Source organism: Neomonachus schauinslandi, chromosome 10, assembly GCF_002201575.2.
Source record: "Neomonachus schauinslandi chromosome 10, ASM220157v2, whole genome shotgun sequence".
Classification (NCBI taxonomy): Eukaryota; Metazoa; Chordata; class Mammalia; order Carnivora; family Phocidae; genus Neomonachus; species Neomonachus schauinslandi.
The window spans coordinates 114,242,406-114,255,381 of record NC_058412.1 but is presented as its reverse complement, the minus strand read 5'-3'; the positions used below and the strand labels follow the sequence as shown (position 1 = coordinate 114,255,381).

Here is a 12,976-nt window from a genome sequence, read left to right as displayed (position 1 = left end):
TTCCTCTGACCTTGGCTTATGGCCTGGTTTCAAATTAGAGAGAAGCTAAAATGTTATGATCTGATAGCATTCAGAATAAAATAGAGAGCCACTTTAGGGCACAGGACCTAGAGGCGACAGTGAAGGATATGCCAAGTGCATAGGACCTCCAAGCTGAAGCTATGGGGCTGGCAGAGGGAGGCTCATGGTGCAGTCAGGCAAGTTTCTAGTTCCCTCCTTCCTTTTGCTTGGGATTCCTAAGTCTTGGACCCCCTTAGATGGCTTGAGGTTCTTATTTTCTTTGAAAGAAAGTAACAGAAACCAGGGGGAAATACCTCATGAGTGTTCTTATGGTTTTTGCTTTAACCCAATCTGACCTTCTCTTGTCTGAACTGAAAAGGTTAATCATGTGATCTCTATACTTTCTGGAGCCTGGAGCAGCAGGTCACATGGTATTAGCTTGCACCAAAGGAGCCAAATCCAACCAGGTCTTCCTTCCTTTCTTTCTTTCCTTTTTTTTTTAATGTTTTGTTTATTTATTTACTTGAGAGAGAGAGAGAGAGTGCCTGCCTAGAGCGCAGGCACGAGGAGGTGAGGAGGCGGGAAGGGAGGGGCAGAGGGAGAGAGAGAATCCCAAGCAGACTCCATGCTTCTAGCAGAGCCCGGTACAGGGCCCCATCCCACGATCCCGAGATCACGACCTGAGTGACAATCAAGAACCAGATGCCCAATCTACTGAGCCACCCAGGTTCCCCGCCGACCAGGTCTTTCTTGATAACTGGGTCCTTCCCCAGGCCTTCTTTGGCACCTTATCTGGAATTTTCACATCTTACTCTCTTTCCCCAGCAACATTCTGTTGTCTCTGCTGCTTCCAGCGGGGACCAAGGCAGCAGTGGCAATTCTGTTAGCTTCCTTTCTCTTTAGAACAGGTGAAAAATGAGTGTGAGCACTTGATCATGCAATTGCAATGAACTTTTCCACCAGCTTTGTTGCCTCTAATATACCTATCATGTAAAATATATCTCTTGGGTCTCATCCTGTTAGTCCAAGAACCTAGGTATAATAACTTTTGTTAGGTTTCAACCTCCTTAAGAGTTTTGGATTTTTTTTCCTGGTAACTGACTTTTTGTCTTTTTCACCATATCTGAGAAAGAAACGGTTTCTGTATAGAAAATGCTTTTCTTTCTTTTTAAGATTTATTATTTATTTGAGAGAGAGAGAGAGCACTAGTGGGAGAGGCAGGGGGAAAGGGAAAAAGAATCTGAAACAGACTCGGCGCTGAGCACAGAGCTGGATGTGGGGCTGGATCTCACGACCCATGAGATTATGACCTGAGCTGAAACCAAGAGTCAGACGCTCAACCAACTGCACCACCCAGGCACCCCTAGAAAATGCTTTTCTCCCTAATGCTTTAGAGAGTTGGGGGAGGGAGATAATTACACATTTCTCCCCTTTCTTATTGTAGTTAGGCTTTTCTTCCTAATTTTTTTAATACATTCGCAACCATATAACTTCTGGGATGTAACTACAGGTTACATTTTTCAGGTTGAGGGTATACAGCTCATGGGCCATACCTGGCCCACAGATGTGTTTTATTTGACCATGCTGTTTAATTATTTTAATTAGTTGTCAACATTTTAAAAATTCATGTTAAAAATGTATATTTCTGGCTTCTTTTGGAAAATTGGGAGATCTGTCTCCTTTAGACAAGGTACACCCTCTTCACAGTTTAGCATAGTTCCTGTGCTTCATTTCTATTACCCTTCGCTCATTTGTTACCTGCCTGGCCCCTGTAGGAATTTGAATATGTGTGTGTATGTACGTGTATGTGTGTGTGTCTATGTTTATATCCGCTAAAAGGTCTAGAAACAATGACCAACCCAGTATCAATGAGTCTCCTTGGGGCTCAGATTGTGACCTTACAATACCATTTTTACCCATTAAAAGATAATGAGTTTCTCAGAGAAATGGCTGATTCTATGTTTAGGGCAGGAAATGTACAGGATAATCCTAGACCATTGTGATACCAGATAACGAGGAAGCTATGAAAGGCTGCTGGGGTCATCTCAAAAGGACTCAGGATCCAACTTGAAGAGGCTCCCACTGACCGAAGATGGACAGTTTGAGTTTCATTAGGATTAGAATTACAATGGATTGAAACCCAAAATTATATTCATAATGATATTAAAAAGGTCAATTGGTAATTGGTCAAATTAGGAGAATTGACAGAAAACCAATTCATTACCTTGAAAACTGGAACTAAAAGGAAAAAAATTAAGCATTTATCCTGTCTTTCCTGTACCATTAGGTAACCATATAGTAGGTGAGCTACTATATATTTTTGAGCTTGCAAATCAAGACAGATTGATAGGATAGCATCATTTTGCAACACTGGTTGATCTAGGCATTGAGTGTTAATAGCTACTAACATGAAAAACAAAAATCATGCCTCCTGAGAAAAGGATGCACCACCACCAGAGTTTTGCCAAGGGGATGCAGTTGCCAATTTGCAAGAAATACTGAAGAAAAGTATGTAATTAGCAAAAACCAGATTGTGGGAAGTTCTACAGGTTAAATGCCCAGGTTCTTCAACCCATGAATTGTAGGGGGAATGAGTGGAATGGGCTGGAGGACCTGTAAATTAAGAGACTTAGAAGTTGTATTAAATTTTTTATTTATTTTTTTTTATTTATTTTTTTTAAAGATTTTATTTATTTATTTGAGACAGAGAGCACGAGAGGGAGGAGGGTCAGAGGGAGAAGCAGACTCCCCGCCGAGCAGGGAGCCAGACGTGGGACTCGATCCAGGGACTCCAGGATCATGACCTGAGCCGAAGGCAGTCACTTAACCGACTGAGCCACCCAGGCGCCCTGAAGTTGTATTAAATTTTTTAAAAATGGGCAAGCTAAACTATAGTGTAAAGGCATACACATTTTGATAGAAAACCATTAAGGAATGCAAGTAAGTGAGTACTCTACAAGCCGGGATCAGTGGTGACTTTGGAGGGAGGAGGAGACTGTGTGTGGGAGAGGGCACAGATAGAGACTCTGAGAGTGGCGGGACATTTCTTCCTCTTAACCATATGGATGTTTGTCTCATAATCATTCACTAGGTTACATATTTGTTTTATGTGGTTTTCTGTATTTTGTATTCTATTTTACAATGAAAAGATTTCTAAAAATTGATACAAATATTTAGGGCACCATTCTCCCAACCCTTCAACTTACTCATTTCATTTTAAGTCAGCATTTGCTATTGAGAAAAAAAAAAAGGTGGGCAAAATGAATGCTTATCTGCTCACTGGGAAATGTACAATGTGGACCTCTAGATTAAGTTAGGCTCTAGGGTTTATAAATAACAAGCCATCAAAGAAAGGATCACTTGAGTTTCTTTTTTAAGCATTTCAGGCGTGCCTCACTTGCTGTAATGGGAGTGGTCCTGAAAGATTACTTAATCTTTAATCAGACCCAGATTTTTTAAATAGATTCAGTAAACATTCCACCTGACATTATATTTTCAGGGCTCTGTTTCCTAAAGCAAACCTGACCTCTAGACCAAGTCTTAACAAAAATTATACCTAAAATTTAATGCACATTTTACATCACAGATTTGCCAAGGGGAAAAAAAAAATCATTTTCCACTCAAGCATCAACAGTAACACTTTAGGTTCAATAAAGCACTAAGAACATGGCAGCAAACCAAAATTTGGGGGCTGCTAATGGATTTGTGAAAAGCGAAACCTCATCTCCTGGATCTGTGCTTGGGACTCTCCTCAGAGAGTGGCTTCGAACAGTCTACCTGATTCAGTTCTTCTTGGCTGTCTTTTTCACTTCCCACTTCCCTTCTTTTTAAATACCATTAAGTAGGGAGGAAGGGAAAAACAAACCAAAAGAACACTTTTACTTTCTCCCTCCCTGCCTCCCTTCCTTTTATGTTAGATGGCGGGCAGTATTTTTCATGAAGAAGGGATCAGGATGATCAACTCCGCAGGGAACTCAGAACCTTAAATGCCTTCCTCTTTGAATTTAACTCTGGATGCCTCCTCTTTGTGGAATCATTTTCCATCCCCAGAAATATAATATTTCTTGAAACTTTGTTGTTTTAGAGCAGTGTTGTCAATAGAACTTCTTGTGACGATGGAAATGTTCTGTATCTGTATATTGTCAATTGTCAAAATATAAATGAACTTTAAAAAAAGAAGTAGGTGCAATTGAAGTATTCAAAAGAAATGGAATTGATTAAACTATTTTAGAGACACTTACTATACTTGCATGAAAGGGGAATAAGAATCCAGGAAGGCCTGTAACTTTCTCCCTTGGAGATGGTGCCCGAGGCTTCATTCCCAATCCATCTTCTGTCTAGCCTTCTTAGGAGGATTTCTGGTTGCCTGATGTGACTCCAAGGACAAGAGACCCATGCCTCTGGGATATTGTCATATTGTCACTTCTGCTTTGAGTGAAAATTTTTTTTGTTAAGTTTATTTATTTTTTTTAGTAATCTCTACTTCCAACGTGGGGCTCTACACCCAACATGGGGCTCACAACTCCCAGAACAAGAGTCACATGTTCTTCCAACTGAGCCAGCCAGGCACCCCAAGTGAAGCTTTTTTACAATAGTTGATTGGAACAACTAAAAAGGGAGAGAGCTGGGACTTAATGGACCTTCTAGAATAATTTGTATAAAGTGCTTTGTGCCTGCTTGCTAATGAATATTTGTTTAATAAATGTTGTTAAGTATACCAGAATCTGGTCTGGAACTTGCTTTTTTCGCAGAGAGAGTGTAGAGTGGGAGCTAACCCTCATCCACCTCAAACTTCTTTCATGGCAACCATTAAAGCACCTGAACTGCATACTTTAAAATAGTTAAGTGTATGTTGTGTGAATTTCACATCAAAAAAAAAAATCCAGTACTAATATTAGCCATTGTTCACATTTTTCTAGCTTTGACCTAGAAAAGGGGGTTCCTTTAAATCGGCTCTTGTGTTTGTTTGACAAGCCTCATCTTTTTGAGCCTTTCCTTCCTTTCTTTCTGGTACCACAAGGTGATCCAAGTTCATCTTGTATTTTCCCTGCCCCAGCCCTGGAATCAACTACTTCTTTGAGGACTCCTGGTTCCTTTTATTGGTGAATGCTATTTAGAAACCAAGGGTTATGGGTATGCTTCTAGCAGACAGAGCTATGAAATACATGCATGTACACTAACTGCCCCCCCAAACATGTCTGTAATTCTTTATCTCTCTATCTCTTCATACTAATAGCTCGATCCCAATATCTGTTTATACTGATACCTGTGATTCCAGTCCAACACCACAGGGTTCACTTTAGTGTCTTCCTTTTCCTTGTGTATAATTTCTTTCTCTAATGCTTGGAAGCCCAACTTTCATTATTTGCAGTTTATTTGCTAATATGTTCAGTTCTAGAACACACACAAAGTTGTTCTAGAATTGCTGTGAGAAATACCCATGTGAGAAGTATATTTACTGACTTGATTATGGCACTTAAGTATAATCCTTTTTGTCTTTAGCATGATTGTTTTGTCAGGCTACTGTTTCTCAAAGTCACTCAGGTTAGTTCTTTTCTTCTCCCATGTGGTCCTTCAGTGTAGTTATCTTATTTATGATATAGTTAGGCTCATGTATTACTGTTTGTATCATTTTGGATTTCCCCTACACCTTGGTTGGTTTTAATTTTTTGTTTATTTGGGGGGTATGTGAAGAGACTAAGAAATACTGCTATGGTTCCAAGAATCAGCTACACAAAAAACATATTCAGAGAAATATCACTCTAGCTTCATCCCTGCTATCTTGTTCTTTCTTTTTTCTTTTTCTTTTTTTTTTTTTAAAGATTTTATTTATTTATTTGACAGAGAGAGAGAACACAGTAGGCAGAGCGACAGGCAGAGAGAGAGGGAGAAGCAGGCTCCCCGCTGAGCAGGGAGGCTGATGCGGGGCTCGATCCCAGGACCCTGGGATCATGACCCGAGCCGAAGGCAGACGGCCAACCGACTGAGCCACCCAGGCGCCCCTTGTTCTTTCCTTTTTCCTTCTTTGTCTGTCACCCTAAGTAACTATTTTTAGTTTCTGGTTTATCCTTCTTGTGTTTCTTTTGCACAAATGAGCAGGTACCTGTATATTTCCTTCTTTCTTATATGAAGGATGGCATACTCTAGGTACCCTTTTGTGCTTTGCTTTTTTTACTATTATTTCTTGGAAGTCACTGCAGATTGATACACAGAGATCTTCATTCTTTTTTATAGTGGTGTAGTATTCCATTGTGTGGACGTACCATAGTTTGTTCAACTTTTTGCAATTGCAATTGCAATTGCAATCACAATGCTTTAATGAGTAACCTTGTGTATATGTATTTTCATATTGTCAGAGGGGTATCTTCAAGGTAGATTTCTAGAAGTAGAATTACTGATCCATAGGTAAGTATATATGTAGTTTTTTTAGGTCTTTTAAAATTTCCCTCCACAGGGATTGTACAAATTTTTTATTCCCACCAGTAATGTATGATAGTGCCTGTTTTTCCACAGCCTTGCTAACAGAATGTGTTGTCACATTATAAAATTTTTGCCAGTCTGATTATGAGAAATGGTATCTCAGTGTTGTTTTAATTTGCATTTCTTTAAATATGAATGAGTTTGAACATTTTATCATGTTTGTGGATTGTCTGTTCATTTTTCCTCCTCATTTTTCTGTTGGATTTAGATCTGTTTTCCCTCAATTTTTAAGAATCCTTTATATATTAGGAGTATTAACCCTTTGTCTGCAAATATTTTCTTCCAGTTTCTCATTTGTCTTTTTTACTTATTTATGGTGTTTTTCTTTTAACAGCTTTTATTTTTATCAAGATATAATTTACATAGCATGCAATTTACCTACTTAAAGAATACAACTCAGTGATTTTTGGATATTTACAGAGTTGTGCAGCCATTACCACAATCAGTTCTAAAATATTTGTATCACCCAAAAAGAAACCTCATGCCCGTTAAGCAGTAACTCTGTTTTTCCCCAGTGTCCCTTTCCCCTCTAGCCCTAAGCAATCAGTATTCTGCTTTTTGTCTTTATAGGTTTTCCTATCCTGAACATTTCATATGAAAGGAATCATACAATATGTGGTCTTTTTTTGACTGATTTCTTTCACTTAGCTTGAGGTTTTCAAGGTTCATCCCTGTTGTAAGGTGTATTAGTTCTTCATTCCTTGCATGTTTGTATTTCCATATGAACTTTAATCTTGTATAATTCCATAAAATAGCTTGTTGACATTTTTATTGGTATTGTATTATTGCATTGAATTTATAAATTAGGAAGAACTGACCTCTTTATAATTTCGAATCATCCTAAACAAGGACAGGGGATATCTCTCCATCTGTTCAAGTCTACCTTAGTGTCTTTCAGGAGTGTTTTAAAATTTTCCATGAATCGGTTTTACACATTTCCTGTTAAACTTAATTCTAAGTTTTCTTTTCCTTGGTGTTATTGTAAATGTGGTTTTCCTTACCATTGTGTCCTCTAATTGTTTATTATTAGTGCATATGAAGGCTATTTGTATGTTAATTTTATACTCTGCTCCTTCACTGAATTCTTTTATTGCTTGTTATTTTTATCATAAGTAGTTGTTGCATATATCTAGACATTAATATGATTTCTTATTTTTAAGCTGTTTGTGTTACATATATCAATAGCTTTTCTTATGTTGAATTAACCTTGAGTTTTTGGAATAAATCCAACCTGGTCATAACCCAACTTTATCATGTATTGCTGAATTATGTTAGATAATATATCATTTAGCATTTTTGCATTTTTGTTGGTAAATGGTTTTGGTATAAAGCTTATGATATTTGCTGTGAAAGAGTTAATGTAAGATTAGAATAACCTGCTTCTTGAATGTTGGTAGAACTTTTCTGTAAAACTGACTGGGCCTGCTCTTTCCTTTATGGGAAAAATTTTCAGTACTAATTCAATTTCTTAAATGTTTATAGGACCATTCTAATTTTCTGTTTCTTCTTGAATTAGTTTTTCCCTAATCTTTTATTTCATGCTTTAGAAAAGTTAAAAGACTAGTATGATAAGTACCTTTTATTTAGATGACTCAGTTACCATTTTGCCACGTTTTCTATATCTATGTAGATATATAGATTTTTTTTTCCCTGACTCATTCTCAGGGAAGTTACAAATTTTTAAAAAATGTGATATTCCTATTTCCTACTTGGTTACTGATTTTTGTCTGTTTGATCTAACAGTTACCTACTGATGATGGTTATGTCTGTTTTTCTTTTGTAGACCTGTCCACGTTTGTTTTATATATTTTTATTTATTTATTTATTTTTTAAAGATTTTATTTATTTATTTGACAGAGAGAGAGACACAGTGAGAGAGGGAACACAAGCAGGGGGAGTGGGAGAGGGAGAAGCAGGCTTCCCGTGGAGCAAGGAGCCCGATGTGGGGCTCCATCCCAGGACCCTGGGATCCTGACCTGAGCCGAAGGCAGATGCTTAACGACTGAACCACCCAGGCGCCCCATGTTTTATATATTTTTAGACTGTGTTATTTGGTACATAGAAGTTTAGAGCTGTTACATCTTTCTGGTAAACCTTTTATCGTTATGGAACATCTTTATTTTTGTAATTCTTTATACATTAAAGTTTATTTTATCTGGTAACAGTATAACTAAACTAGTTTTCTTATGCTTAGTGTTTATCTGGCATAAGTAAATCCTTTTCAGTCCTTTGATTTTCAAAATTTTTCTGTGTCCTATGCTGTGCTGAAGGGATCTTGAAGTTTAAGCTGATAATTTCCTTCTGTCCTTGACATCCCTAAATATACCATTTTGCCTTCTCTCCTAGCGGCAGTACATACCTGTGAAAGTGAAGAGCAAAGCCTTCTGGATCTTCTCTTGGGAATATGCCATGATGTACGTGGGAAGTCTAGTGGTAATCATTTGCCTCTCCTTCTTCCTTCTCAGCTCCTGGGATTTCATCCCTGCAGTCTATGGCTTCATGTAAGTAATGACTTCATTAGAAAACTCTGGAAGCTAATTTCTTTTTCCCAGCTCTAGCTGGAGTCAGAGTGTGAGCAACCACAGGGAGCATCTAGACATGGTGGTCCTCAAACTTCAGTGTGCACCAGAACCACCTGCAGGGCTTCTTAACACCCAGATTTCCGAGCCCAGCCTCTAGAGGTTTTGATTAAGTAAATTTGGGATAGGAACCAAGAATTTACATTTCTAAGTAGTTTTCAGGTGATGCTAATGCCGCTGGTCCAGGAACACACTTTGAGAACCACAGGTCTAGCAAGTGTCTTCAGTCTAGTGAGATTAAAGATCACTCTCCAGGAACATCTGAAGCAACTACCAGTGTCTGCCTGGAAGGGTTTGGTTCAGTCCCCAACAGGAATGGATTCCTCTACTGCAAGCAGGTCTCTAACAGTTTTAAAATAAAGCCACCTCCCATGTGTCAGACTTTTAGAGAAAATCAAAATGGAGTATGAATTCTGCACACATTTCCCAATGCTCTCTGTGTGGTATGCGGAGGAGGATGGTCGCTGCCCAAACCTCAAGGAACTCACAGCCTAGTGAGGTGTTAGTTAAACCTGTCAGGGTGAGGAAGGGATATGGAGTGGCAGACTCCCCTTTGGGATTCTGGACTGCTAATTTGTGTTAAATCCTTGCTGAGCATAACTGTTCGCTCTTCATGCTGTTCCTTAGATAGGAGTTTGTATTGCTGGCGAAAAGCTTTGCCTGTTTTTTTGCGGACCCGCAGACTGTGTTCTTTACCTCATTTTACAGAAAAGGAAATGTAGTCACAGCAGGAGGCAAAGACGCGCCCTGGGTGGAGTGAACTCTGGTCAGTGAACTCTGACCATGAGCCCCTGCATATTTCTCCCTTCTCCATGCTCCATTTATTGCCCTTTTCACATTGTGAATTGACATCAGTTTCAACTCTGTTGTTTTTTAAATAAAACATATAATGTAAATTTTTAGAAGAGCCAGAATGGCAACCAATCTTTATCTGATACAACTAGACAAAAAGTTTTCCAGTGAAATCCTTATTTCTCAGATGAGATCTGGGATCTAGCTGGAACCTGCTGATGCTTCTGCAAGGCCCCAGAAGTCAGTGCCATGTCAGGCATTCAGTTTCTGGCTCCTGCTGTGGGGATACAGAGCAAGAATGGGGAGCAGTAGGATCTTTGAGCTTGCTCCTCTAGGCAAGTCTTTGGAATGCCCCCAAGTAGATATTATTTGTTTATTTTTTATTTTTTTTTAAGATTTATTTATTTATTTGAGAGAGCGAGAATGAGAGTGAGAGAGAGTACATGAGAGGGGGGAGGGTCAGAGGGAGAAGCAGGCTCCCCGCCAAGTGGGGAGCCTGATGCAGGACTCAATCCTGGGACTCCAGGATCATGACCTGAGCCAAAGGCAGTCGCCCAACCAACTGAGCCACCCAGGCGCCCCTAGATATTGTTTGTTTAAAACCCATTCCTCTATTGTTACAGTCCTGGATGTCTCCTAAATTTAAACATATGTATTTTAGGCAGTAAAAGAGGGGCTGGTCTTTTTTTTTTTGACAGAGAGAGACAGCGAGAGAGGGAACACAAGCAGGGGGAGTAGGAGAGGGAGAAGCAGGATCCCCACTGAGCAGGGAGCCCGATGCGGGGCTCGATCCCAGGACCCTGGGATTATGACCTGAGCCGAAGGCAGACGCTTATGACTGAGCCACCCAGGCGCCCCAAGGGGCTGGTCTCTTGATTTCTAGCCTGAATGCTGCCTCATTTCAGATCTTTGATGCACGCCAGTTTGGTTCAGCTAATATTTGTTAAGGGTTATCATTTTCTGTTTCTCTGCCTCTTGTTTTTATTATTTACCTATATCCAGGGTACCTGAAGAGCCCCTCACATCCTGATCTCAGTAGGGACAGTCATCCTTGGCTGCCCAGTAGTGACCAGAATCTTTAGGAGAAAACCAGGTCAAAGCAGACCATTTATAATTTGGCTCTCTTTTTTCCCCTCCCTTTGTTTTCTTCATTCCAGACTTTCTGTTCCAGATCTTACTCCAAACATCGGTCTTTTTTGGTACTTCTTTGCGGAGATGTTTGAGCACTTCAGCCTCTTCTTTGTATGTGTGTTTCAGATCAACGTCTTCTTCTACACCATCCCCTTAGCCATAAAGCTAAAGTAAGTGGTTGGACCTGCTGCTGCTTTGTCCACAGAGCCATTTGCAGTCTTACAGGTGCCTGTCAAACTGGGAGCATCTGCCCTCAGGTTTATGCCGTCTCTGCCCAGGGGACCTGCCCTCACTGGGCTCCCGTGCCAGGCGCCGTAGCTCACAGCACAGTCACACATGAGTACAGGCTGCAGGGACGGCGCTTTGGAGCACCCTTCATATTTCCTGTGGCTTCACTCTGAGCCCACAGTGCTACTGAACCCCGCATATTTTGCATAAGAGGAAGGGTTTGGAGTTGGAAGGTATCTTTGGAAAAAGTGGCTCTTGTTGGGCGTCCTCCATCACTATCCTGGTGACAGTAGGGACTCAGGATGTATTAGTTGGGAGGTTGGCTACCTGCAGCTCTGTTTAGTCTTCTGATGAATTTCCTTCAAAAGGCTTATCTGTGGAGCTCTCTTCTGTAGTATAAGAAAGTGAACATGTATTGAGCCTGGCTCCATCCCAGCCCTTTTTAGGCTTTCTGAAAAGTGTTCATACTCAAGCCTTCCAGCATTTCTTGGAAGTAGGCATCATTTTATTACCATCACTTCCATTTTATAGTTGAGGAATGGACATTCGGAGAAGTGGAAAAATTTTCCCAGAGTCACACAGCGAGTGAGTAGTGGAGCTGGGATTCGGACCTACGTTTGTTTGTCTCCAAAATCTATCCTCATCCCTCTGCACCGTGCCAAACTCCTGAAAGAGATCACTTGTAGTAGCCCCTGGAAATTGTTCTGTTATCCTGGCTCAGGGAAGGGAAAACAGGCTCTGACACATGGTCCAGGTGATGGTCCTGGGTGCCTGAAGGGCCCCTCACAACCTGATCTCAGTGGGGCCAGTCATCCTTGGCTGCTGGTCCAGGGAACCTGGAAGGGAATTTGGTTTAGATTTCAGGAGCCTGAGTTCTCTGTTCTAACCTTCCTGCCAGTCTTCATGGCCAGTGTACCAATGCACATGGTTCCTATTCTATAAAAGCTCAGAGCTCATGCCTCCTTCCCACAACTTAGCTTTGGCCTGGCAGTCTCAGAACTCTGGCAGCCTTGCCCAGCCAAGCTCTCCAGCTGTCTGTCGTCCCCAGTCTCCTGCCTTTGTTCTGGTCAGGCTTAGCCGCTGGGCTGAGAGAAGCCGGGAGCCCGGAACACCTTTCCTCATCTGCATAGCCCCTTTCATTGTCTGCATGGGAAAGGCCACAGGTGGCTCCTGGGTAGACAACAGCAGCACCAGCATGTGACCCCCACCCACACCCACCCCAGGTTGTAGGGACAGAGTGTATGAAGTGGCCTCCCCTGCTGGATCTGAAGCTCTGCTAACTCTGCAGCCCCCTGCGGTGGTTGCTTCCAGTGCCAGCTTCGTGGGAACAGAGCCCTTCCGGCCACCTCTCTCCAGACAGTACTGCAGGAGCCTCGGGTCTCCATACTTTCTGTCACTGTCCTTTCACTGGCCTTTTCATAGAAATGTTGCAGTTCTTACCAGCTACCTAAAAAGCCCACAGCCAGTGATTTGGCTTATCTTTAGGAAGATGCTCACTGAGCTAGCTGGACCCTTCTAGAGCCTACAGGACTGTGAGACTTTGCCAAGCTGCGTCTGAAGCATTTGCTGTGTAAAACTGCTCAAGTGTTTGGGGTGTGTACGTGTTTGTCTCCACATCTCAGATTGACACCCACTGAGTCACCCTGACCTTTGACCTGCAAGTCAAGAATACTATTAATCTCTGAAGAAAACCTTAATGAGCTGGGCATCCAGGTACTGCACAGAAGTAGGCCATATGCTTGTTGTTTAGGTACAGCTGAGGAGGG

At 41.1% G+C, this 12,976-nt stretch overlaps 1 protein-coding gene across 4 annotated transcripts in view; it reads left to right on the top strand.

Moving 5' to 3' along the window:
- The window catches only part of PIGU (phosphatidylinositol glycan anchor biosynthesis class U), an 89,439-nt gene that overhangs the window by 53,500 nt on the left and 22,963 nt on the right, over positions 1 to 12,976 (top strand). For 2 of the 4 annotated variants that reach the window (XM_021689025.1, XM_021689026.2), the window contains 2 exons: positions 8,827 to 8,981; positions 11,009 to 11,152. In XM_021689025.1, coding sequence (XP_021544700.1) covers positions 8,827 to 8,981; positions 11,009 to 11,152 — 299 coding nt within the window. The remainder of the gene's footprint in view (positions 1 to 8,826; positions 8,982 to 11,008; positions 11,153 to 12,976) is intronic. The other 2 variants (XM_044919109.1, XM_044919110.1) reach the window with 2 other exon arrangements.